General features: G+C 39.7%; 1 protein-coding gene across 8 annotated transcripts in view; it reads left to right on the forward strand.

Annotated features, from left to right (window-relative positions):
- Positions 1 to 27,930, forward strand: part of MYO1B (myosin IB) — a 202,047-nt gene that overhangs the window by 147,885 nt on the left and 26,232 nt on the right. For all 8 annotated transcript variants that reach the window (XM_066189592.1, XM_066189589.1, XM_066189588.1 and 5 more), the window contains exons 7-16: positions 2,216 to 2,279; positions 10,519 to 10,617; positions 10,983 to 11,086; positions 11,968 to 12,115; positions 12,790 to 12,908; positions 13,635 to 13,721; positions 14,053 to 14,118; positions 24,481 to 24,585; positions 26,052 to 26,114; positions 26,833 to 27,033. In XM_066189592.1, coding sequence (XP_066045689.1) covers positions 2,216 to 2,279; positions 10,519 to 10,617; positions 10,983 to 11,086; positions 11,968 to 12,115; positions 12,790 to 12,908; positions 13,635 to 13,721; positions 14,053 to 14,118; positions 24,481 to 24,585; positions 26,052 to 26,114; positions 26,833 to 27,033 — 1,056 coding nt within the window. The remainder of the gene's footprint in view (positions 1 to 2,215; positions 2,280 to 10,518; positions 10,618 to 10,982; positions 11,087 to 11,967; positions 12,116 to 12,789; positions 12,909 to 13,634; positions 13,722 to 14,052; positions 14,119 to 24,480; positions 24,586 to 26,051; positions 26,115 to 26,832; positions 27,034 to 27,930) is intronic.

Genomic DNA, 27,930 nt, shown 5'->3' on the forward strand with positions numbered 1-27,930 from the left:
TGGTGGCTTTAGTATCAGAGACCATGTGTCCAGCAACTGTTCTGCTTAGCAAGTAGATCTTTCAATGTGATCTTGTTTTCCATTCATATGTTTGGTTTTTTTTGTTTAAATGACTACTTTAGGTTCTCATTTGCTTTCTATTACATCTCAAAATGTGTTTACAACTTCAATTTTAATACAAATATTTGTAATGGTTTTTTTTTTTGCCTAAATTCTTTATAATCAACTAGTTCAACTTTTTTGGGGCATGAAACTGAATGAGAAATTATCAGAATTGACAGTTGAAAAAGCAGAAAAGCTGATGCTAGAGTTGAGAGGTTCAGGAGCGTGAGTACTTATCACAGTTTCTCCTGCTAAAATCAGAAAGCTGAATACAACCCTGTCATTTGCTCACTTGTGTCCAGAAGACTAATATTGTGAGATGTGCGAAGTTGACAAGAGAAGGAAAATCGATACACTGGGAGAAGGGTGTGTTGTGAGTTAAAGCAAATGGATAAAAGTGCTGGACATCGTGAGACTGGAGAGCGATTTTTTTTCCACTTGGGAGATTTCCTCCCCTTCCTTTCTGATTCTCAAGAGCTGATGAAGTTCCACATGGCTGTGAATGTTCCTTCTGCAGCTCATTTCCTCTGATTGTGAACAAGAGCAAGGAATCTTCATCACAAGGGCAGGGCCAAAATTTGGGGCACCTGTAGAGATTTTTATTATTTTGTTTTTAATGGAAAGGGTAGAAAGACTGCAATTATCAGATGTGACACTACAGAAATGATGAACAGACAGCCCAGAAGTCTTCCCAGGACAAAGTGGAACTAACAACTATTTTGCCTTTCAAGTCCTTGCTTATAAACACTAAGTTAAAAATAGTTTTGGAAACACCCAGCTATCCCAGTCCTTGGGAAATGAACATTTGATTATCTGATTTAATTTTTTTATCTCTGAAATTCGAATCAGCTCAGCATTAACCCTGAATAAGACAGTAACAGGAAGGAAAATAGAGTTTAAGTAGAGTCAAGCTAATCTTTACAAAATATTCAGTAAGTTAGAAAGTATCTTTGAGTGAGTCAGTGTAAAGTGCTTGGTTTTTTATGTTCTGTAATAAAAAGTAAAATGGAAAAATAAACAAAACACAATCTCTTCTTAAATGTGCTGAATAAGGAAGTATAAACACAAGGCTTCTCAATGTACTGCTTTTGTCTTAGAATCTTAGGTTTGGGTGGGAAGGGACCTTAAAGACCATCCCATTCCAACCCCCTGCCATGGGCAGGGACACTTTCCACTGGACCAGAGCCCTGTCCAAGCTGGCCCTGAGCCTGCCCTCCTTCTCTGGGCAGCCTGTTGCAGTGCCTCACCCCCCTGACAGTGAGCGGTGTCCTCTGTTCAGTACATGCCAGAGGGTGGAATTTGGCTGAATTACTACCAGCAGCTTTTATCTTTCTTAACTCCCTTGCCAGTGCGAGCAGCATTGCTTTTGCCTTTTCTGCACAGCCTGTCCGTTTTGTCACTGTTAAATGTAGCTGTTACTGCATTAAGCACTTGTCAAATAAATTAAAATGATCCAAGGACTGGAGTGATCTTCTGCGATGTGGAAAAGTCAAGCAGGAGTCAAGGAAGCACGCTGCGCCAGCGCGGCTGGGACTGAAATGGCTTGTGCGGTGACAGCCTGTTAATTGTTGCCTCTGGTCTCCTGAGTTACAAGGGAAAGAGTTCAGTGGGAAAAATCCATCACTTTTACAAGGCAGGCACACGCTCAGGGACAGACGTCCCGCGATTACAAGCGGCACTCGCTGCCAGCCGCTGCTCCGGGCCAGACGGAGTGGCTCTCCTTCAGCTGCCTCGCTTCACGCTCCCACAGCTCCCAGTGAGGAAAGGATTGCTGCCTGCAAGATAATTCCTCCCTGCATCCTTCAGTGAACGAGCATGGCAACACCTAAATGGCTTCAGGGATTGTTTGGTGAATGGAAGTTTGTATAATGTGCATTTTCTTCACAGAACCGTAGAAACTGCGCAAGTTACTGGGTTGCTTTACAGACTCGATTAATTCATTAAAGTCCCTGGCTGTGATAATGTCTTGGAAGATTTGAATAATTTTCTGTTTTTCAAAAATCTGGCAGGACATTACCAGATCACTCTTCTAACCTTTCAACCAACTACCTTAATGTCTTGGGCAGTTTTTCTTAAACAGAAATTATAATCATATAATCTGTTGCTTTCACAGGGAAAATACATGGATATTGAGTTTGATTTCAAGGGTGACCCACTTGGGGGAGTAATAAGCAACTGTGAGTATTACTTTTGATATCAGTTATTGGTATATTCACAGATTAAAATGTCTTGTGTAGAAAGGAAGATGGTTAAATTATTGAAAAGATCAGCTGTGTTAATCCAATAAAATCTCTCTCCATCATGTGATAAATTCTGCTTTTTAATTTTATTGCTGCTGTGGTGCTGAATAATGTACCTTAGAGTAAGTGAGAACAGACTTGAAGAAGTAAGCATGAATATTGAATTTATTGTGTTGTTTCAAATTGTGAGTCTGTATATTGTCTCTGGAGCTGGTGGCAGATGCATATGGATATCTGAGGGTCTTTTTTATTTTTGAATCCCTGCAATCTGCTGTGTTACTAGGTTTGATGGGTCATGTATTTGTGGCAGGTGCTGTCCTGTAGTTTGCAAGGGTGGTACAGAGTGTGCTGGAGATCACCATGGGATGAGTATGTTTACTTGGAACCAAAGCCATGCGTACAAATTTATACACCTCTAAGTGTAGGAAAAAGTTTATAACGAGAGAGGATGAACAGCTGTTGAGTTTAGGGAGGCAAAGGTGGCCTTGGAGCTTGCTTCATGACACCTGTAGCAATTCAGAAATTCTGAGCAGCTCTCTGTTGGGAAGAAGCTAGGAACTGAATGGCAGCCCAGAATGCTTTGACTTGTTTTTCTTTTGAGGGTTTAAGTGCAGTTTTTAAAATAAATTCCTCCTCAGTGCTATATAAAGCCATATTTGTTTGGTTTTCTTGTTTTTAAAAGGGGAGGAAGAGGGCAGTGAGTGACTATACTAGGTGTCACTGACCCAGTCCTGACCTCTCTTTCCACTCAGCCAAATTCATTGCTGCCTCTAAAGATGTGACTTTTGACACCATTGGCATTTTACTGGTTGTGAAATAATGAGACTCACCCAAGGTGAACTGTACTCTCCATATATAACATAAACATTTTAAAAACACAGTGAGGAATTTTTCACATAAATGTAGGTTTTGGCTTTTTTCAGGGGGCAGACATTTTTTCTGGACCAGGTCACCTTTTGGAACTGTGCCTGAAGAGCCTGATTTTTGTGTCAGAGTAGATCTTGTAACTCAAATTAGTCACTATATAAGTGTTTATGGCTATCTATTAGCTTTGACATTTGCCAGTCAACAAAATTAGAGGCCAAACATAATTTATTCGTAATAATTAAATGTGAACATAAAGGTTCTAAAGGGCTGTTATTTGTTTCTTTTTATTTCACATTCAAATTAGATACGTAAAAATGAACCCTCCTTTGTCAGGTGGACATTTAACAGTCTGTCTTTGAAAGTGCTGCACTGAGTCATGTAATTAAAATATTGTGTCATGTCAAAAGGCAATCCAAATAGTTGCTCTGTAGTTTATCTTCCCCATCAATCTCTGCATGGTGTAATTATAACATTAGATGTAATTGTAGTGATGTGATGACATATGTATCAAAGGGCAGACATATTTTTGGATCTATCTAAAATATGCCTATTTTAGGTGTTCTTTCTGTCTTGTCACATGTAATGAATATCTAATAGCAAGGAGATTAATTTCAATTTAAGAATAAAGACCTGATGTGTAAGCCCTGTTGTGGAAAAGATGTTACTTGTTGAACTATGAAATGTCTCATCCTTGGCAGGCTATGTCACAGGCAAATACTGAGTTCCTGTAGCAGCATGTTAACGTATCTCATCTTTTATTAAATGTTTGCAAAATTTGGTAGTCCATCCATCTCTCTTCAAAAGAGATTTTAAATTTTCTGCATTTTCAAAGCAAGTTGGTTGTGCTGCCTTAGATCTTTTTTACACATCTGCAGCATTGCACTGCCATACAATAATTTCTTTTTCTGTGAGGCATCATCATTCTGAAGATATTGGGGGCCTAAATTCTTTTACATCACTCAGAATTTATTCTGGTTTAAGTCAAAATCAGAATTTGTCTTCATAATTCATCAAACATGAAGTGAAGTAGCAGTGAAGTTTCCTATCCTTAAAAAGGAAAGTATGATTATGAAAATATTCATATATATTCTTTGATTTCTGACTGTCTGTTGGAAGATGACATCATAATGCTTTAGTTGAACTCTAATAGTTGTTTCTGTCCAACTTGATTTCCAAACATCAGTTAGGGTGGTGGGCTTTTTGTGCCACAGCCTATGCCACCAGGATGTATTCCATACTGTGAGTGGCTTGGGGCCGACATGGCAATCATCTAGGTTGTTTCGGTGGCAAGAATGGTAACTAAGATAAGCCACTAATTTTATCAGGCTGGTGTGGATAAGCAGAGAACCATTAGGCAGAAAGGTCTCTTTTGGAATGGCCTGTTCTGCCCTGCTCTGGGATGCTGTGAAGCTCTGTGGAAGGCTGGTCACTCTGCCTGTGGTGACCCTTCAAGGAGTGGCTGATGCTGCTGTCACCTTCCCTTGGGCCATTCTCCTAGTGCCCTTCAGTGAGCCCCTGCTTCTTAAGGAGAGGGGTTAGCCTAGGAGTGAACCTGGCACAGGATGGGGTTAGAAGGTGGAATTATCATAACAGTGCACACTGCTTGTCTGCCCTGTGCAGTTTGCAGCCAGTGGGAATGTCCAGCTGACAGATCCGAAACATTTAATGTGCTATAAACAGAAGGGTAAATCTTTTGAGTAAAATCAGAACGCAAATTTCATTATTGTGGAAGGGATTTGTGGCATCTATAAATTCAGAACTGATATGTACCCAAAGTGAAGATAACGTTGTGTTTGAACAGTGTAAAATCTGTGCAGTCTCATTTCATGTATGGCCGCTCAGATCTTCCAACTGTGCTGGTTTCCAAGGAAATTGATATACTGTTCCATCATCATGAACAGTCATGAAATGAGAATTTGAAATGATTGTGATTTATGCAAACTTTAAGTGTTTTTCTTCAGTCAGGTTTTTTTTCCCCCTTGGAGTTCAAGGCAGGATGTGTTGCATTTGTTCGATCCACCACCAGCAGGTGTGGGAGCAAGTAGGAAGGTGAAGGAGGCTGACTGAGGTGTGCTGTAAGCCCGAGTTGTTTCTCCTGCCTTTTTGTTAGCTTTCTGTGAAGATCCCAGCTCATTTTCCTGATGGGTGGGAGGTGCTGGAGGCCACGTAAGGTGCTCAGTCCTGGTGCCAGCTGCCAGCCAGCCCATCCATTCAGTGATGACCTGTTCCATGTGCATGGGGCTAGGAAATCCAGACTGCATCTGTGAGCATTGCTAAACATGAGACCCTTGCTGTGTTGCCACCTGGACGTGTAGACATCCCATCCCTGTTTAGTAGCAAACATCAGTCCCTACTTAAAGGTGTGCTGCTGCTTTAAAGGGCAACTGCAAACAGGTAAATGGTATTTACATTTTCTCTCTCTGAATCGAGGCTGAGGTGTGTCCAATCGCTGCTGTTGCAATGGACAGTCTTGTCAGCACTTACGTACTCAGAGGGCTTTTTTTCCACAGCACTTATAAGTAAAGGCAGTGTTGGAGTGTTGCTTTCAGCTGGATGTAATATTGTGGAAATAAATTACAGGAAAGATCAATACTATTCTTAGTTTCCCGTTTATTGTAACTACTTCGTTAGTGAGGATGAGAGAGAGGAGAACGGTAGTTTCTTTTCTACCTGCAATTACAGACTAATATATGTCTTATATAAAAATAGGTATGTTTGGTTTTGAAGTAATAAGTGCTAATTGCAACAGCTTTTTTCAGCTCTAAAATATGACTCTTTGTCCACAGATGCTGCATCTGTTTTGTACTTAAGGCAGTGTTTGTGTGCACACTTGGTTTGTTAGTTTTGTGACTGGTTTTGTGTACACTAAATTTGATGGCTGAAGGGGTTTTGCATAGTACAAAATGTTTCACACCCAACATGTTTCACGCTTACCATAGTTCAGACATTTTGAAAAGGATGGATCTCCCAATATCTTTCTCAGAATTTTTGTAAATCTTAAATTTTCATGTTTCACCTGGAATTTCCTGCTGAAAAATACCTGGATTTTAGCATTAAGTGATCCTTCCTAATCTGCCTAAGCCCTTCAGTGGTTTAATGATTAACTAGGAGATGACATTGGTGCAGGTTGGGAAGTAAAGGACATGCAATGCCTGATCTGGAAAAGCCATTTTTAACCAGGAAAATGTCTTTTGAGTCCAAATAACAGGAGATTAAGAAAGGGCCCTGTTTTGCTATCTTTTCCAACAACAGCATGAAAGAAATCTATGATGTTTATCTAAGGCAACAACTTTTTATTTTTTAAAAGCTAGCAAAGTGATAATTTTGCAACTTATTCTTTTTTACAACTTGTTTGTTCATTTTAAAAGTCAGAAGTAATTTCCCACTCACTGAGAAACCTAGAGCCTGAGTTGTTATGTGGTTGCTGTTGGAAAGCTCCTTTGCTTAGGGAAATATTGCACAAACTGAGCAATTAGACATTATGGGAAGAGATACCCATTCTTTTTGATTTCCTTTTTTCTTTTTGTTTTAAATCTTCACTTGTTGCAACATCTCCCTTGGTGTTCCTCTTAGCACATTTGCCACCATTTAGGCAATGGTTTTGCCTCAGCTAGGAAGGGTTTGAGAAAACCAACTACAGACTGTATTAAACATTTTGATTAGCTCATTTTTAAACATCATTCATCACTTGAGCAATGAGGATTTAACACTTAAAATTATGCAGTCATTGTCAATGCACATACTGCTCATTTAGTAGTTTTTCACTGACACAATTATGGATCAGTTTATCCAAGGGGACATTACTATGAACTTGGTGGGAATAATAGGGAAAAGTTCATGAGAAACTTTTTAATCAGTGACTTTTATTGATAACAGCTAGATAATCAAAGTGGGAGAAGAGTGTGATGTGGCTGATTGAACATGTTCTGTAATTTTGGTTGAGCAGCTAAAAGGCTCCTTGGTCATGGCCATTTGAAGACACTGTGACTAAAATAAACTTCTCCTGGATGATTTAGAATGTACCAAGGTAGTGAGATTTTTTTGGTTTTACTGTTTACTTACTTCTTTCTTGAATCTTGATTTGTTTTCTAGTATATTTAGAGAAATACAAATATCCTACATTTTTCTGCATCGCTCAAGTTCATGGGTCAAGTAACAAAAAAATAGTGTAAAGTTGTGCATTAGAGCTTGCAGGAGTGTTCAGAATCTTTTTTTTTCTTTCTTTCTTTTATGTTAAATGAAAGTGTTTAGCAGGGTGCTTTCACAGATCTCTTGCATTTAAACAGTGATATCTAAGAATAATAAAAAAAAATCTTCAGAACCTGAGGCCTGTAGCTGGATTTTGAGTCATCTGAATGTATGGGTATTCAGACAGAAATGTTTCCAAGGTTGAACTTTTCCAAGGCAATTTAATTTTTCCTGTTGCTTTGGTGCAGGCAACAAGTTAAATGATCCCATTGAAGCAGAAGCAGTGTTAGATAATGCAGAAATACTACCTGACCCATAAACACACCATATGTAGTTCTCTATTGCTCTCCTGATAATTCTGTACAGCCCCTCTACATAATTCACATAGACCATGTAACAAAATGTAATGTAGAGAGAGTTTGAGGAGGGGGGTTTGGTTCTGTGGCTCTTCACATAGATGAGGACCATCTGTCCACACATTCCACTGTCGACAGAATCACCACGTGCAGCAATCTGAGGTGCAGCTTTGTCTTTCCTCTTTGGAGTGGTTTGATCCACAGAACTGGCAGTCTGGTGGGAGTTCACACAAAAATTACTGCCAGTGCAGTGGTTGCATTAAGAAAAAGATATGTGGTCGATTTATTAAAATGCTAATTAGGGCAAACAGAGGGAAGAAGTTTTCTGAAGAAGTGGGCAGATGGTCTGGATCTGTCCTAGTAGTCTAATTTCAGTCTGCATGTGAACAGAAAGAAAAGGGGGGGGGGAAAAAACACCCCAGTGAACACATATTTGAAAAAGAATTGGCAGCAGCTGCTTTGTTAAGGAAAATATCTGATTTTCTGACAGTTACTGCTTTTTTCCTCAATTATGAAGGCTGACAGAATATGAAATGTTAGGACTTTTGAGAACTGATTGTGAATTGGTTAACTTTGTTGCTTCCAAAAATATATAAATAAGATAAACTGGTGAAAAAAACAATTATCCTCCTAAACATAACTAATTTTACATACATTCAGGAACCTGTTTTTTTCATCTGCTGAAGGCATGCATGTAATTAGAAGGCTCACATACAATATTTTGCCAGGATGTGTAGCTGGGCTTTTATGACAGCATTTGAGTAAATTTATAGGCAGAATATTTTTAAACCCAAATAAGCCAAGCCACATTGCTTCGATATCCTTTGAGAATACAGCCATTTCCTGAAGTGTGTGTAGCCACTGTGGGAGCTGAAGTTGTTTATTTTTTTGAGATTAAATTTGGCTGCGATCTGTTCCAACGCTTGCCTGGAGAACCTTCACAGCCAGTACAGCTCTGAACTGCCTGCTGCTCACCTTGCCTTTCCCAGCCCAAGTATTAACACTTGGATGGGGGATCAGCCTCTCTCTCTCAGCCTGTAAATACTTGAAACCTGTCCTACTATTAGCCAATCAGAAGATTGATAATACTATCTGAATTTTGTCATTGTTGTCACTGGTTAATTATTGGAGCAGAAAGTAATTTTTGAACCTGACTCACTGTAGTTTAGGTGGAGGAAGGACTCCAAAGACTTGTGCAATTTTGTGGGTTGAAGTTACTTTAGATCCTTCAGAAGGGTCTTTATTTGCTCTTCCATGAGAAGGGAGGTAATTACAGTGGGCAGGACAGGCAGCAGGCACTACCTGTAGCCAGCAGAAATAGCAATGCATTTATTGCACTCCTCTGGTCATGGAGGGAACCCCGGGACAGATCCACCCCCTCTGGCTAAGCCCTGCTGTGCCAAGGGCTCTCCAGTTGCTCCTCTGTGGTGGGACTGGAGTGAGGGGATTGCAGCACAAGGGTTGCTGGCCTGAGTGCCACCTCTGACTTCCCAGACTGCTGAAACTGAGCAGGCTCTGTTTCTGCAGGAATGGGAATCTGAGAAAAGGTGTAGTAGAATACACCTCAGGTATTCCAGCACAGGGGAAGTGTTAAACAACCCCATATAATAACTCAGTGTTTCCCATGTCTTACCTTTGTGAAACCTCATCTCACTTTGTGGATGTTCTGCAGAGTGACAGTTCCCTTTGGGAGTTTTCTGCTTGCACAGGCTTAGAGAGTGCTTAACCCCCAGTCACAGAGCAATGTGGGGGTGTGCCATGGTAGGTGCAGGGGGAACTCCTTTGCTGTGTTCTTGGAATGAGGCACTGGATGTCTCTATCCCCATGTCACTGAATATATGTCGCTTAAGAGAAACACATGGGAATTATATGTTTGCTCTCTGGAAGAATGTAGTTGTGCTAGTGAGAAAGAAAAAACAAAGCATAAGTTTTGTACAAAACCAGCAGGTCACCCTAATACCTGCCCAGATGTTCTCTTACTGCATTCCTCTTCCTTGACCTGGAGTGCTGTGAACCACAGCCTTCCAGTGCAGTGCAGGCTGAGCAACCTTTGAATTGTCACCTCTGTGGTAAATGTGATGTTGAGTCTGAAGTGATTGCAAGGTGTTACAAGTCAGTCTGCTTATGCTGCCTGCCTGGATTCCTGCTCTCGTGGGCAAGGCTTAGAAATGTGTCTGTCACTGAGAGCAGTCTTCCTGTCAAGCTGCTCCATCAGTGCAGTGATGCTTTTCAAAGTACTGCTTTTCCATTTCACTTTAAGTATGTCAGGATGGAGCTTCTGTCAGCCCCACTGGGAATTATTTCATAGTGTGATACACCTGAGGATCACAAAGTGCTGCAAGATTATTCGGTTTAAATGCTTTCTTTATTTGGTCTCTCCTTTTCATTTACCGATCTTTCATGTGCTTTGCCTGGTAACGTTTTGCCTCTCTTCAAACTTTCACCCGCAGAGTCATCCTCTCCAAGTCTTAATTTTGTGGTGGTACTGTAAACCAGTTAACATCTTTTGAGCACATTGCCTCCCTGACTTGTATTCTATTTGCAGCTCATAGACTGCAGCCTTTACCACAGCACTGGGCTTGCCCCTAGCTCAAAGAAATATTGGATATACATGATATACTATGATAATGTTCATAGTTTCTTCTGGTTTGCTGATGGTGATATAAAGCAATGAAGTAGAGAATGATGGAGGGTTATATTAATTTTAAAGGGTTTTGCTCCAGCAGTCTGTCCCTGACCTGTGAGATTTTTGTTTGTTTGTTTAGATCTGCTAGAGAAGTCTCGTGTTGTTAAGCAGCCACGGGGTGAAAGAAACTTCCACATTTTCTATCAGATCCTGTCTGGTGCATCGGAAGAGTTTCTCTGTAAGTGTTGCCCTTGTGCCATGTTCAGATGTGAGCTTTCTTTATATTTAATGTGCTATTCCATGCACATCGTCTTTTGTGGGAAGTGTGATATTGATTCATTTTTCGCATTATTGGAGGTAGTATCATTGGTAATACCTGAAGTCCACATATGCTTTGATACTATCCAGATACCTGAGTCAGAATTGGCTTAGCAATGTATTATAAACAAAATTGAAAACCTTTCTTATTCAGAAGGCTAATAATTAAAAGATCCTTGAGGAAAATCCAATAATAACAGCCTATTCCTGACAATGCTGATTCTGGGATAAAATTGCTACTAACAAGAATGCTACTACTAATGATATTTTTATTGGATTTATTAGGCAAACTCAAGCTGGAGAGGGACTTCAGCAGATACAACTACCTGGGCCTTGATTCTGCCAGAGTGAATGGAGTGGATGATGCTTCAAACTTCAGAACAGTCAGGGTAAGAAGGAGCAGGGGCTGGCTGTGCACTCCACACCAGTGTAGGGTTCTTATGGCCCTTGGTCTGTCTGTTCATGCAGGGCTGGGCTGGGAGGTCCACCTTTTCAGAGTGCTGGCACTCTTCATGCTGGGATAGAGCATGTTTGCAGAAGGAAACATGGAAAAAACTAGCAAATAGGGTCAAGTTTCTGGAGTATTCTTATGGGAATACAAAAAGGACTAAATAAAAAAAGAAGAATAAAAAACACAAACAAACAAAACTCCCCCAAATCAAAAAGAAACGAACAAAAAGAAAACAAAAGAAGGGGGGAAAAAAGCCCAGATGCCTTGGTCAGATCCTGGGAAAACTTATATTTTGTAGTGGCTTAGCACATCAGTGACTGAGCCTCAGGGACCAGGTGATGCTGACCAAGTCGAAAGAAAAAGAGAACTGGGATTATTCTCAAGAGGATTTACTGTCCTGTTTTCGCTTGGCTGTACTCAGGGACAAGATGAATGCAGGACCTTGTTACCCAGTGTGTGCAGATATGGATTCTAAAAGTGGCTGGTCTGAGAAGACAGGAGTACCTGTTCATTTGACTGGGAAAAATTGGGTTGGGTTACAAACTAAATTAAGTGGCTAAAAAAAGTACAGTGTTTCAGAAACCCAAATACTGAATGAACCCTAGAAGTGGACTGGACTGAATGCCAGCTCCATTTTCACACCTCCTGTGTATTAAAAAAACTTACTTATCTTAGCATAGGAATTATACCATGTACTTCTAGTGGCAGAAGTGTTCATAAACCATTTGTAATTAATGCAGATACATGTTGAATTTTTCAAGTGTGATCTGTTTAAATGTAGATGCTTTTATCTCATAATTTTATTTGTCCCCTTTCCAGAATGCAATGCAGATTGTTGGGTTTATGGATCATGAAACACAGTCGGTTTTTGAAGTAGTGGCAGCCGTTCTGAAATTGGGAAATATCGAATTTAAGCCTGAATCTCGTGCAAATGGCCTAGATGAAAGTAAAATCAAAGATAAAAATGGTAAGATGAGATTAGTGATGGGAGGAAAGCCAATAATTTGTCTGCAGTCATTATTAATTTTGTTGTTTCTGCAGACATACAATATCCTTATATACGAATTACATTAGATTGTTTCCAGAGCTCACCCTCAGGCAACCATGGGCTGTATTCTGTGCCATTTCAATCGTTCTGTTTGAAATTCCAGAAATCATTATTTTCTCTTTTTTTTTCTCGCTTTATTAGCACTTTGTTCTAAAATGTTAAATGGTTCTGTGCCTTTGTGTAGCTGCTTGTTTTTTCTGCAGTGGAGAATTTTTGTTCTTTTGCAGTATCTCAACCTTTAGCGTCAGATTCATTCGGTGATATTTTTGCAGCTGATGTATTTTGAAAGTTCATTTTCATCTGAAAGCTTTTCATTATGAAAAGTAGTCTGCTATAAATGGAGGGAAAGTTTCTTCTCAAAAATAAATGGATAGGAAGTGCTGTCAAAACCACTAGCTCTGTTTCCTTGTCCTGTGCATATTTTTAAAAACTTTGCTTGACAGGATGGTGGGGAAAGAGTGTGAATGGGGAATATTTCTGTTGAGGAGCATTTTGGGAAAATACCACTCTTCTTAAAAGCTGGTAGTTTTGGGGAAGAAAAAGCAAGAATGAGGAAGGCTTCATTGTATTTACACTTGGATTTTTCTTGCTAGAACTCAAGGAGATCTGCGAGTTGACAGGTATAGACCAGTCTGTGTTGGAGAGAGCTTTCAGCTTCCGAACGGTTGAGGCCAAACAAGAGAAAGTTTCGACAACACTAAATGTGGCTCAGGTAAGAAGAGGTCCTGATTTAAAAGGCAAGAATCATTTTAAATGGCAATTTTATTCTGCGTGATTAAATCATAACTGCCCCAATAAAAACTGCAACTAAAAGGCTGCACTGAATCAATCACAAGCAGAAGCGTGTTTTTTCTTCAGTGGCTTCTCAATGCTTTGGTTTTGTGTGTGAATTACCTCCAAAAGATAAGGGATAGGCAAATGTTGCAGGGAATTAGAACACAAGCAGTCCTGCACAAAGCACATGTTTCAAGTGTTGCGGCAGACTGTTTTCATTTAGGGCAACTGCTGTAATTCCATGTGAGCTGTATGCCCCAGGCTGCTGGAAAGCCTTTGCTGCCAGTGTGAATTCATCTCCCTGTAACGCTGCAGAGCCAGGGTGGTTGCCACCTGTGTCTCATCAGCTCAGGCTAGCAGGAATGTGGCTTCTCCAGCTGCAGCTGTTCCAGTCCCTTTGCCTAGGATTAGGATGGAGGATGTGAGCATTCTGTGAGCAGCTGGAAGGGCAAGAAGGGGGCTGGAGTGCCCTGGTTTGGCTGCTGGTCCAGCCAGCCAGGGGACAGGGCTCCTGTGCCCACTTAGGCAGAGCCAGTGCTCCCTGTGCTGGTTTCACTCAGTTCATAGCACCTTCAAGACATGTCAGCAGGAGGAAAATTTTGCCTTTGCCCAACATTATAACATTTTTCTTCTTTTTTTTTTTTTTTTTTTTTTTTCTCTTTAGGCTTATTATGCCCGTGATGCTCTGGCTAAGAATTTATACAGTCGACTGTTCTCCTGGCTTGTTACCAGGATCAATGAGAGCATTAAGGTATTGTTGCTTTGTGCTTGTAAAAAAAAAAAAAATCAATAGAAATCCTTTAAATTAAAGTGGACAGTAAAACTGTTTAAAAAAATAAACTGTTTGCAAATTTCATTTCTCCTGGCTGTACACTGTTACACACAAATAGCCATATCACAAATTGGTCTCTGGTCTGTTCTTAAGCTTATGAAAATACTCACATTAAGTGTATTTTGGGAAACCATGCTTAACATTTTACTTCTACAGTATTTGACAGCCTACTTATGAGATACATTCATTTTCTCGTGTCCCAAGTAATGCTATGTACAGATGACTGATTCAATATTTAATTTTGTTTAAGGCACAAACAAAAGTGAGAAAGAAGGTAATGGGGGTGCTGGACATCTATGGCTTTGAAATTTTTGAGGTAAGACCTTTATAATGGTAACCATTTAGTGAGAGAGCTGTTATTAAAGCTTAACAGAGTTGTTCATGAATTCATGATCAGAGTATATGTAATTTGACTCGAGTGTGTCATGCCTGACCAAAAAAAAACAACCGAAAAACACCAGAAAAGTAAGCCAAAGAGACATGCCTTAACGTGTCTGGCAAATTAACAAAAAATTATGAAAGTCAAACATGTGTTTTTACACAAATAAACATTTATGATGGAAAAACTAAATATATTTTGTTGTGACATACATTCTGAGCATAGGAGAAACTCTGGCACTGTCATTTCTGCCCTGAGGCGTTTTCTGGATGTCTCTGAACAAGCTGTGTATCCTGAGAGGGTAAAAACCCAACCACCCAATGAAGACTGTACTTTTTCTTCCTGTCAAAATTAAACAAGGACTTATAGTGCATTTCATCTCAGTTCACTTAGATAAATACTCTGTACCTATTCCTAGCTAAAGATCTGTGGCTCACTGCTGTTTGTTTACAGCAGTATTTTTAGACTGGTGGTATTCTGAAACAAAACAATCAATGAGGAGTTTTTAATTGGGTTAGAGAGCACCAGGGACAGGGCATTTTCATAAATCTTGTTCTGACAGTTTTTGTTAAGAGATTTATAGATCTTGGTTGGAATCTGTATGTGTTTAAACTAGAAATTCATCTGAGGAGAAAAAAAAAATCAGTAGGAAACATGCAATCCTGACCGACTTCCCTACTACCCTCTTAGAAATCTAGGGAGGGTGTTTAAGCTGTTTGGAAAATGGCAATAATCCAGAAAAGAGTAATTGTTCATATGAGGGTGGTGTAAGTTTCATTTCAGAAGCAAAACATCCAACTGTGTGCAAATCAGAGTACCCCTGTGAAGAGGAAGAGGAAAGCTGAGAGCTGCCCCGAGGGCTTGCTGAGTGGGGTTGTGTTTGCGTTGAACACAGGAGCATATTTATGAAAATATCATAAGGTATTTCAGGTGACTGCACGGGGATCTTGGTGCCAGATCTCTCGAGAGCTGGTCCTTGCAGTAGCTTTTAGGAAGCTGGCACTGGAATGGTGCTGCTGGCATCCTCAAGGCAGGACTTGTTTTTTCTAGCTCCCTTGAGTTTGGTTAGGTTAGACATGCACAGGGAGTGGGAGACAGAAGCTTGCACCAGCACGAGCCAGCTGGAGGACTGTGTTTGTGGGATGGTGTTCCAGAGACAAGGCTGTTTCTCGCCTCGTGTAATTTTGTGTAATTTTCGTCTTTTCTACATTCAGCCTCTTAGAAGGTCATAAGTAAGTGGCTGAGTGCAGGAGAAAAATGAAAAAAAAAAACCAAACCAGGGCTCTTTTCACTTACCTGTCATACTAAATTACAGAGTAGCTTTCTGAAAAGCTGCAAACTCAAAAGTTTTAAAATAAAGTTATTTTTATAACTTTATAAAGGAGTGAACAATAACTACCCTGTGTTTTAAATGCCAAGTGTTGGTTTTTCCTGGAAAAGGTGGGGAAGGTTTTGCCCTTGTGACTTGAGGATCAAATTCATCAGTACATTGATACAAGATGTGACTCTCTCTCATGAGTTAAGACCTATGGTGAGAATAGTAGCCAAGCAGCTTGGTTCAGCATCACCGAAATAATTAAATTCTTGTTTAAATTTAATTATATTAAAGCAACTAATCAAAAAATAAAATTTTGACACTATGCAGCTGCATAAGTCAAGGGAAATTTAATAATATCTTAAGATTTATAGCATAACAAATACAGTGGAATTTTGAAGTGTTTTGCTGTGTGGTACATTTGTAAATCCTGAAATTTAAAGCTAATGTCAGCTCTACAAAAAATGCTTGTTGGCAAAAATGCACTTGAAAGGCTTCATCTCTAAATTTGTGCCTTTTAAATGTGCAAGCTGTTTGATGTGCTGAGGGTGGAAAGGCCTACAGTAATCATGTTTCTACTCAGGAATCAGGTGAGTTTATCATTAGTGCATGGTCTTTGCTCTGAGGTGGCCTTATACCCTTGAGACAGAACGTATCAAAACCCACAGGAGGTGTAGCAGGAGTGTTTTAAATAAATGCAAAATATTGACACAGGAAGCTCAATACCATTGGAGTAATGGTAGAGCAAGGAATGTGTTTACTGAAGGGTGATTTTTACATCTTAAATTCTTTCTCTCCTTTGTTTTTGAGGTTTTTGTTTTGCTTCCGAATAGGCAGCGCACAATATTTTTCAGGCTTTTTTTTTCTGTTCAGGATGATTCTTTGGATCATCCTACAATTCCTTGTACAAGAAGAGTGAATAAGGAAATCCATATTTACCATTCTGAAAAATCCTAGACTTCACCTTCTTGATGACAATAGCAGTCTTTTTCTAATATATGTAAATTGAAGCTTTTAAATGAGATTTTTTTCATTTATTTTTCAAAGATTAATTTATTTACTGTTCACTGTGGTTTCTGCAATTTTCTGCAATTTATGCTGAAGTTAATTTACAAGGGTAGCTGGAGGTTTCTTGGAAATTAACAGAGAAAAGATAACAGGAGTATTGATACTGCTGGCATATACTCTTTGGGATTTGGGTTTTGCTAGTATATTAATCAAACACAAACCCCGTTTTTCAGACAAACACAAAAGCCATCCAAGAAAGTAGATATAAGGACTTGGCTGTCTAAAAATTCAGATTAGGGAATTTAAATCTATCAATAATCCTCAGCCTCTGTGGGTTTGGCAGATGTCAGCAGCAAGCTTGGCTACACAATCCACAAAATAGGTGCTGTAAAGCTGTGTTTATTTTTGAATCCTGCCGTGCCTTTTGTGGTAAGCCAAATGCTGGGACTGAACGTTTGCAAAGCGAAATGCTGAAATTTTGGGTGGCTCTGTGTGAATTGTCTGTAGGCAAGGATTTAGGGACTAGGATTAGCGTGGAAATGCAGGCTGGAGGGCTGGGCTGCTTGTGTAACTGTGCTGCTGGAGTTTGGGCAGTGGCCTGAAGCCTGACACTAATTGCTCCAAGTATGTTTATCCACATTTTTGAGCGGCTGCGTGCGTGGTCAGCGTGCAGTCCAGACTGTGATTTGAGATGGGGTAGGGATGATCATGGTGGTTGGTGGCACCAGGAGTTTTAGAACCAGCTTGATTCCAGGCTTCCTGGGGTAGGTTTGGGGCTGTTCCCGTTTTATTCCATGTTTGGTTGTGTATTTTTGGGCAGAAAGCCGTTTCTGCATCTCTGCAGGATGTTGGGGCGGGGTCCTGGAAGGGCGGGGTTTGTGATCAAGCAGTGTAGGCTGCAGGAGGCAGATGATGGGGTCCTGGCAGGACTCAGCAAAGATGAGCAGAAGGCCCTCTCCATTTGCTCTGGGTGTTGAGTTTCCTGTTGTGTACATTTCCTGGTGAGACAAGAAGTAGGGTATGTAGAAATGAATGTCATGGAGCAAGTGTGTGTATTTCATCCTGCCCAGCCCTTCAGAGATAGAAATGTCTGTCTGTGCTAGTTGGCTTAAAGGCTTTATTCTGAATATTCAGGCGCCGCTCTGCAGCTGGTCCATATGATGAATTTAATGATTTGGAGTGCAGTTTTATGGAAGTTAACACTGCCAAACCAGGCTTATTGTTGAAATTTGCCAGGCCTTGAGAAGACAGTGTGAGGATGTGAGTACTTTCTGCTCAGTCCTTTGGTGGAGCAGTCTGTTCCACGTATTTTAGCCTGACGAGAAACTGGGTTGCACTGGTGATAAAGCTGCAGAGAGGGACTGGTTCCATTTGGTTGGCCAGAGGGGATGTGACTGCCTTGTCTTTGGGGACAGCATGCGCCCAACTCCTTTTGCTCCACAAAAGCAAAGTACACAAGTTCTTGTACACAAGAACATGTAAAGACATGGCAGAATCCACCACATTCTGTGTAAAACCCTCCAGTAAATAAAAATATCACTGGTAAACCAGTCAAACAAGCCACCCAGTAGTAAAACGAGGTCCATTTCTCACAGTCTATGATGCATTTTGGTAGCACTTCCATTTATTAAAGGCAATTAGCTTGTTTCTTGTGCATAGAAGTCCCTTGAGGTGACAGAAAGAAGCTTGGTCATGGTGCACGTACTATGTAAGCTGTCATCTGGACAATGATAAAATGACACTATCTCTGTTGAGGGAATGTGTTAGAAATATGAAGAATGCATTTTCTTCATATTAACAAGTTCATAGTTGTGTTAATTGCTTTTAGAGGGAGGTAACCAAATAAGGAGCAGTAATCATTGAAAATGTCTTTCTGAGGTGTTTAAGGCATGAAAAAATAGGGGAGATATTTCCACCTTCACCACAAACCTGTACAACACCTTGGTCCAGCTGCTGCTGACTGGTTGCTTTGCCTTCTTCTATCTTGTTGATTGCACAAAGGACATTACAGTTTCAGAGCACACTGAGCTCTGAGATTGTTCCTGGGCCAGGGTCTTCCCCCCACACCCCATAGGATTATTTTACAGGAGAAGGGTCCAATTATTTGCTAGCAGGATGACATGTTAAACAACAACAAAAAAATTCTAAGGAGGAAATTGACTTATCAGGATCTTATTTTATCTTCCTTTTATTTTTTCATTTTTTTTCTTAAGAATCTGGGAACCCTTTCTTCATGCCTTGACTTTGGCTTTAACTCATCCATGGATATCTGTTTTGTTATTTGCTCTAATCTTCAAACCAAAATTTTCAGCTGCTTTTTCTAGGCTGTCTACCTTGCAACAGATTTCCTTTTTGAAACTGCTCAACCCTTGGCTGATCCCCAGAAGTTTATCATATACTGGCAAGCAGCAGTGCCAAAATGTGTGTACCCAGCTCTCTGCTTCTTCTGGCAAACCCCAGTCTAGTGGGAAAGAGGAGAACTGAATTTTTAATCTATAATTGATCAACTATACCTCTGCTGGCAAGTGTTACGTGAGAGAGGAGCTTTACAGAGAGGACCCTTGGTTGGACTCCTAGGTGCCAGGGAGATTTTAAAATACTGTTAAAGCAACAATTTCCTTAAGAGATGGGATGCTCAAAGCCGAGGTGCATCCCAGGAAGTTAACCACCATTTAATTAATTGCCTTATAACATAGGTATTTAGAGAGGCTTATTTTGCAACATGCAATTTCATGAAGTAAATCCCATTGGCTGGCTGTTTGCAACAGAGGAAATGCTTGAAATGCTGGAGCAAAAATACACAAATGTTCTACTTCAGGTTGTGAGAATAATGTTTTGCCCTACAGCAGCTATTTCTGTCTTAGCAGAGGAGTGGTTCTGATTATGCAGTAGGTTCTTGCCTGTTTGTAATTCCTGTTGTTCCAGGACTGTAATTTATCAGGTTGAGTTTGTTGAAGTGATGGCACCTGGGTTTTCCCAGGAATCACGCCTGCACTGGATTCACTGTAGTTTCTCGCCCTTTTAAGTCCAAATTTGGCTCAGACCTGTGTGGCTGGACAGCACAGCTGGGAGCAAGATGGATTTCAGAGTGCCTGGTGCTCTGCCTGGCACACAAACAGGGCTGAAGTTGGTTGAGCTACACAAATATGGAAATGGACAATCCCCAAAGCTTCGACACAGATCTTTCTTGCTTCCATGAGATACACTGAAACATGGTTTGATTGCATATAGTGGAATATTTGTAATTGAAAGATGTGCCTCTCTGGTTCTTTGCCTATAGAGATATTTACACAAAAGCCCAGAGCAGTCTAGTGTACAGGAAGTAAGCTTGATTGCTCAAATGTTTCTATATGTAAACAGAAAAGAAAGGGATAAATATTGATAACATGCTGTTACTAAATTTGCAAAAAAATTTGAAAAATTATTATAACTGAGTCACGTTATAACTGGGTCATTGCTTTCTGAGATTAAAATAGTATCTTTTTTCATTTTCTTTAAATGCAATTTTCCAATTTTGCTGATTTTAACTTCCTAGTATTTATATTCCTTAGTTTCATCTCATAAACTCGTATGCTTGTGTGGTCATACATAAAACCCCTATCCCCAGACATCACAGTAGCATGTAAATTGAATTTGCTGGTTGATTTCACTCTTCATTCCACCATTCATCTCAGTGAAGTGAGTATGTTGGTCTTTTATCATCATTACTTTTGCCATCTGGCTTTTTCTCCAGGGGCCTGATGGAACTACTTGAGGTCACCTGCTTATGTTAGGAGGCAGTCAGAGACTTCTGATGCCTGGAGCTGTGTTGATATATATAAAAAAAACCTCAAACTTACTATCTGGGGCTGTTTGTGATAGAGTATCAGTAGAGTTTGTTTAGAAGTATCAGACTCTGTATGTCTTTTTCCCTTCTCACATTGATGTAAAAGTTCATTTTAATGACATCAGTCCTATTGATTTCAACAGTCTCCTGACTTGAAGTGTTTTGGGTTTTCTTTTAAAACATGCTTTTCCTTTAAATACATCTCCTGTATTATTTTAGCTGTATGTGCTCACCTAATGGATTTGAAAAAATGTTGCTGGACACCTTTTTGTCAGTGTGGTTGCAGACTGAGCAATGTGTAGATTTTTGAATTCTCTCTGAACAAGAATGGTGTGCTGAAAGATTAAGAAGGAAGAGGACACTGAGAAACATCTACAAAGGTGTGACACCGAGGTGTGATATACCTGAGTCCATAGGTTTAGATCAACATCATCTGCTTAATTTGAGGAAAACAGTGGAGAGGACACAAAAAATGGAACACTTAAAGTTAGGCTTTATTAGGCAGGTAGAAGTTAATAATTTATTCCTGCCTAATGGAAAGCTACCAAATTTTCAGTTTTAAGCAGGTATCTTAGCTACCTTATCCTCTTTGGAAATTTTGGGAACTGGATACTCAAAAGTGAATTTGAATTCTGTGTGAGGAGAGAGACAGTTAGAAAGTATCTAATGTTGATAGGAAAATGCCTTGTTTTAGATATTTTTCATTCATAAATCTAATGGAGATATTTCTGCCTGAAACCAGTTCAGAGATTTTTATGCCCCCCCCCCCTTTTTTGTTTTTCCCCAAAATATTTTTATCTGTTTCACATTGGTATTTTACTGGTATAAAAATGTATAAAGTCAGCAACAAACCGTATATGTTTTTTTTCAGATGATTCCACGGTGCATGAGTGGAATCTTTTGAAGAAGTTAGGTAAAATATTAAGGACAAAAGAACATTTTCTGTAGGACTTTTCAAGCACCTGTATGTAATAGCTGTGGCTCACAGATAGAACTTTATTGCTAGTTTATATAATCACTTTATTTTGGCATGGAGAAGAATTTTTTTTTAGAGTTCAAAACTTGCTATTCATGAAATAGCAACCATGAAGGTTGATAAAGAATGAAGCTGTATGAGCAAGACACCATTATTTGAGAAGTGAGAACTGTGGTGAAGTAGGCTTTGATTTTGTCAGTGAATTTTTCTACTCCTCTAAATTTAGTGTTGCATCTGATAAAAGATTCAGAGGATAAGCTGAGGGGGGTTGGTTGAGCTGTATCTATAAATTCAACATGACTTTAAGCCTGTCTCAGGTGACATTTTGTTTTCCCAGCACCTTTATTTAATTTGAGAGACTGTGTGGTTTTACATTCCCTGAAGGTTTTATTTTGTATTCCACAATGCTTCCAAAGGCATAGTTATAAAGCTGCTATTAAAATGCAGGGTTTGAAGTGATGCCCTCGACATTAAAAGTAGCAGAATTACAGCCTGGAAGAGAAGCTGACACCTTGGGAATATATGGTCTTAATTTTTATTTTTTTCCCCCTTTAAAATTTCCTAAGAATATTTGATAGCTCTTCCTCGAATTTTGGGTGTGACTGCTCTCCTTCTGTGTTGGTCAGACCCCTTTCTGTCACTTAATACAAGTGGTCAACTTAAGGAGCAAATAGTCTCTGGTGGCTGGGTCCCTCCAGCCCGTGTCCTGAGTGGGTTTTGTGATGTGCTGTCACTGATACGGGTTATTCTCTACTGCCTTTAAAAAGAATAAAAATCAGAAGTCCTTTAGATCTCTTCTAATTCTGTTGTGTTCATTTCTATAAGACCTTCGTTAAAATATTGGGGGGGGACAACTCACCTGTGAATGTTTGTATATGCTTTGTGGAGCCCTCACATAATTAAAAATCAGAGATGTTCATTAAGGGAGAATAAATGCACAACCTCTGTTGCCTTCCTTAGAATTGCTTAGAGATAAACACTCTAATTGGTTTTTTTCATACAGGGTTTTTAAAAACCTTTTCTGAGTGTATTTAATTTACCAAATGTCTTTTGGTCTGCTCAGAGTTAAGTGTTTTGAGATTTTCAGTAATTTCAAACCTTTTTTCTTATTTTCTTTGCCATAATTAACTGTCTTGGCCTTTTGCTCTGTGTTATTCATAAAGAACAACATTGCTGCTGCTCTTCAATAACTTTTTCCTGGAATAGCAATTTTCAGTGGCTTGGCAATGTCAAATAGAATTTCATAGCTCAAAGTGAGCGATTTGTGGAGAACTCTGTGGATTTTGGTTTGCCTTTTTGGTTTTTTTTTTTCTTTTTGGCAAGCCATAAATATTACAGATACACAGCAAATCAGGAAAACATCTAGCAATTACTTTAATGTATTGTTAATGACCTTTCAGTTAGATGGTTTAGCTGGATCTTCTGTTCAGTTTCCATCCTCTCTTGATGACCAAGCCTGTATAGTTTGTGAGTGAATAGTCCTGAAGCCCTTTTAATAAGAATAACCTGGTCTTTTGAAGAAGCAGACCCTCTGAGTTGTGTGGCATGTGCCTGGCAGGGGGATGCAGAGTGTGTTTTACCCTTTCTCTTTGTCTGGGTGATGTGACAGTTGGGGTCCTTTTACTGCATACTCAATATATGTGAAGTGATGGCCTTATCTGAATGTGTCAAGTAAACTTATACTCATTCTTCCTCCAGTATTCTCTATTCCCATCCACATTCTCCTCTCCTGTTGCAGAGATTTGTATGCCTAAGAGTATAAATGTGGCTTTTAGAGGCAAAAATTACCTGGTGATTTAGAGACAGGGCAGTGCAAGAATGCTGTTCTGTGTTAGGCTCTGATATGTCTCAACCTCTTGGTTTATTTGATAATATTTAGACAGTACTTAAAGATAGACTCATCTATGAAGATTTGACACATAACATTCATGTAGTACTTTGCATTTTCAGTGATGCAAAGATTGATCTAGTTGGTATGCTAAATAAATGCTAATAGATATATTCTGTATTGTTATGGAAGTAGAATAAAAACTGACTGCAGTTTATGTAATTTCTTTTTCAACAGAATGCAGTAAGTATGCCTTGTTTGCAGTGCTGATTTTGCTGCATGCCAAATTTTAACTCTCTCATCTAGAGCTATGCAAGTTTTGCAATCTCTGAGTGATAATTGCAGTTGGTGAGAGGGGCAGCATTTGTGGCTGAGGAATTTTGGTGATCAGCTATGATTTTGCTTCATTTAAAACTAAAATGATAAAAGTAATCTCTGCTACCTCAGTATTTTCTAATCTGCTTGTGTGTTCTTAATCTCATTTAGCAACCAGATCCTTAATTCAAAGATTCAAATGATTGCACTTGCCTTCAGTGATAAAAATTTTGTCAGCATAATTTAAGCTTCACAGGTATTGTATAGCAGATTATTTGGTAGTTTAAAAATGTCGTGTCATGTCACAGCCTGTGATGGGGCAGTCACCGAGCCTCCTCCCTGTGCCCACCCCTCCTGCCAGGGTCTGCTCCACTCCCTGGTCCCTTCTGCAAAGGGTCACACATCTGCTTGCTCCCTAACCCAGTTTTAGATGAATTAACCTGCTAGAGGAATTTTAGTCAATGAAGCTCTTTTGTTTCCCATCATTTCAAGGGGCAGTTTGTTGGCAGAGAGGAGGTGGGTTGACCTCTGGAGCCAATAATCTCTTAACCCAGGCTCAGCTGCAAGTGGAAATGCAGCTTGAGCCTTGCTCTGTAGGGAAATGGGATACTTTATTGGCTGCTGAGTGGGAAAGAGCTAATGCTACTGTCATGATTTTATTTATCAGACCCTGCAGGAGACTACAATTTACATATGGGGACAGATTAGTGCAGGCAAAACTTTGGTTGTTTATTCCCTGACACCACAGGTGTCCTTATGACTTGTTAGAAGGAATCAGTGTGAAGGCATCATGGATAAAACCTACAGAGGTTTTTGTCCCTTCCAATGGACAAAGCCTCAGGGAAGGATTTGGTCTAAAATTTCTAAACTAATCGTGATCTCAATCAAATATTACTCCAACCATCACATCACAAAACTGGAAGGAGCAGTTAATACAGCGGCTTGTTGACCTGCAGCTGCTGCAGTAACTCACTCCAGCTGGGTTCCAGGCTGTTTACACAAAGCAAACTCAAACATGTTTCATCTGACAGGACAACAGCTTTGAGCAATTCATTATCAACTACTGTAATGAGAAGTTGCAGCAGATCTTCATTGAACTTACCCTCAAAGAAGAGCAGGAGGAATACATCCGAGAGGTATTGTTTGAATGGACCTTTCCTTATCCTCCTCCTATTGTCCCTGTAAAGATATATAGGCTGGAACCATTTTTCAGGCAACAGAGGCACTTTTTGACCACAGGACTGACATAGAGCATGTTTGTGTGGGGCTGTGTGGTCACTAAGCAAAAAATGTTGGTTTGGCATTTGTTTCACATTATGAGTTCTCCAGGTAAAATCCAGACCCAACTCTGATTCATTCATTGGCAACAATGACTGGCAGTTCTGAGCAAGGGCTAATTGATTTGTTAGGACACTAATATCGCTTTCTGGTGTTAGTACCATTATCCTGCAGCCTGTGTTTTGGATTATACAGCAATATAATTGGGATGCACACCAAGAACAGCCACAGCCAGTCCTTCCTGAAAGGGAATTGAGTGGCTAAAATAATAACACGCAACATGAAAGAAACTGCAAATGGAGTTTTGGTTCTAGTGTTCTTTCAGATATGTATTGAAGGGGGAGCCTTGTGAGCTTTATGGATAAATTTAAGATGTCCTGTGGAGCCCAGCCTCTGGTGTTTGATGTTATTCTGTGAGTGAACATCAAGCTAAAGTTTTAATAGGTTTTAGCAGTGCTCCACATGATACACAGCACTCAGACAAAATACCAGCTGCCAGCTGTAAAAACTGGCACACAGTCTGTACTCAAACTGGATGATACCATTTTGCTGTATAAACATTTTTTTAAATTACATAAAGTTCCTGCCTTATGATCCTGAGGATAACATGAAATTTTGGCATCTCTTTTTAATCTTGCATTCAGTGGTGAACCATCATTACTGCAATTTGGTTCTTGAATGATATTTCAAATGCTCTGAGAAAAGTAAACTGTGAGATATATCACAGAGCGCAAATTAAGAATGAAATTAATATTTTCCTTCTTTCAGTCCTTTGCCCAACCAGTGCTACCTTGTGATGCATTGGCATCTCATCCTGGAAATTTTATCACTGATCAAAAAAAAATGGAGATATTAAGAACATCTGAACAACAGTCACACTCTGGATTTTTCAAATGGCCTTATCTAAATTTAGCCCTCTTTCTTCCTCCCATTAAAAAAAAAATCCCAACAACAAAGAACTTAAAAATTTTGATCTCAGGAGCTTGCAGGGACATGGGCTGATTTTCTTCTGGCCAGTGGGAGCGTGGGCAGCACGGGAGGAGCCTGGCCTGGTGCCAGGGAGTGCATGGGAAGCTGACATGGGTGGGGGAAAGGAATGGAGAGAGGCTTTGGCAGCCGCTCAAGGACACTCATTTTGCCCAGATAATGTTAGGAGTATATGATTGCAATTTTTTTTTTCCCTTAATAAATGAATTGTTGGTAAGCTTGAAGAATTAAATGTGAAAGTAGTACTATGGTAAATTGGAATATCATTTTAATTGCCTAGAGGAAAAGCTCCCTCCATTGTTTTTCTATTAATACATTTATTTATATTTTCTTGTAGGGGATTGAATGGACTCATATTGAATATTTCAATAATGCTATCATTTGTGACCTAATAGAAAATGTAAGTTGTATTCAAGAATCTCTCTGGATAATTTTTAATGCATGGATTTAATTTAGCTGTGACGTCTGTATGCCTCCTCATGCACTAAATTTTGTGAAACATGCCATTCATTGTATTATTCATCTTACTTTGTGTAGTAGAAGTTTATTTTACTAAAAAGGGTTTTTTTTTATAAGCTCTGTTACTTTAGTAGAAATATTCAGCAGTACCTACACACAAAAAAATCAAACAGCTCTTAAATATTTACATTTAGGGCTGTTTTCAATATCAGCATTGTAATTAACAATTCTTTTTATATGGAAACTAGAAAACTCAATTACATGTTACTGAATGTTTGAGGTACTCAAAGTACTTGTATATACTGAGGAGACTTCCAATGCAAGAAAGATAAAATTCCTTAACAATCAGAAAAGTTTTTAACCTTTAATATAAAATACATGGGGGTTTTACCATAACCTGGTTGCTTTCAGGAGTTGGAGTGGCTACAGTCTGAGTAAATGACACAAAGTTTCAACATGAATTTCAGGATTCAGATTTTATAAAAAGTTTTTCAAAAATGCAAGTGCTAAAACTCAGTTGGAAATGGCCATGCGATAAAAAGAGCCAAACTTTGAGGTGGCTCAAAGTTTTTCTTGGTAGCAGAATTCAAACAGGTGAATGGTCTCCTTTTTGTGCTGTGATGGAAACAAGTACTAAAGCTCTTGTTTTGAAACCTCAGAACCAAACTGGAATCCTGGCCATGCTGGATGAAGAATGCCTGAGACCAGGAACTGTTACTGATGACACCTTTTTAGAAAAACTGAACCAGGTCTGCGCCACTCACCAGCACTTTGAGAGCAGGCTGAGCAAGTGCTCCCGCTTCCTCAACGACACCTCCTTGCCTCACAGCTGCTTCAGGATTCAGCATTATGCTGGCAAGGTACCTGCTAGAAGGAGAACGTGGTGTGGGGGGCTGCTGTAGCTGATTAAAAAATCCAGACCTGTATTAATCTTTTCTGTCTTAAGCCTAAAACCTGTGATTTGGGCTGGAAGGCTTAAGAGATCTTGGAACGGTTTTGATTGAAAGGGAAGTTAAATATCACCTAGTTCCTAAACCCCTGCCATGGGCAGGGACACCTTTCACTGGAGCCCCATCCAGCCTGGTCTTGAACACTTCCAGGGATGGGACAGCCACAGCTTCTGTGGGCAACCTGTGCCAGGGCCTCAGCACCCCCACAGGGAAGAATTTCTTCCTGCTATCTAACCTAAACCTGCCCTCTGTCAGTCTGAAGCCCCTACCCCTTGTCCTGTCACTATATGCCCTTGTACAAAGTCCTGCTGCTCTGGCTGGAAACAAAGCAGTTCTCCTTTCATCAAAAGAGAAATGTGCCCCGTGTGCTTTGGTGCTGCATTAAGTCTCTGGAAATAAATCGTTGCTCACAGTGACAAAAACTCACGCACGTTTGTTGGCAATATATTTTGGAAAACATTCTCCTTGTCACTGAACTAGCTGCAGTTCTTAGTCACATTCTCGCGAAAATGCAGTTTTTGTACATTTGAAGGAGCCGAGTTTGATTCTCTGTGTTTAAACAGATGGAAGAGAAAGCTGTACAGAGGGCTTGCAAATGTATTTGCATTTTACAACATAAGCATCAAGAATAAATACAAGTCTGACAGCTTTCAGTGTGTAATCCATGTTGACTTTTTATTCATGAAAATAAAAATAATTTAATTTGTAGACTGAAGACAACTTATTTTTTAAAAATTGAGAGTAAATGTAGGGTTGAAATTATACCTCTTGTCTGAATGTGCTGAAATGATCATATCACAGTAAAGA

The sequence above is a fragment of the Chamaea fasciata genome, unplaced genomic scaffold, assembly GCF_029207755.1.
Source record: "Chamaea fasciata isolate MVZ Bird 193981 ecotype frontalis unplaced genomic scaffold, bChaFas1.0.hap1 SCAF_8, whole genome shotgun sequence".
Lineage (NCBI taxonomy): Eukaryota > Metazoa > Chordata > Aves > Passeriformes > Sylviidae > Chamaea > Chamaea fasciata.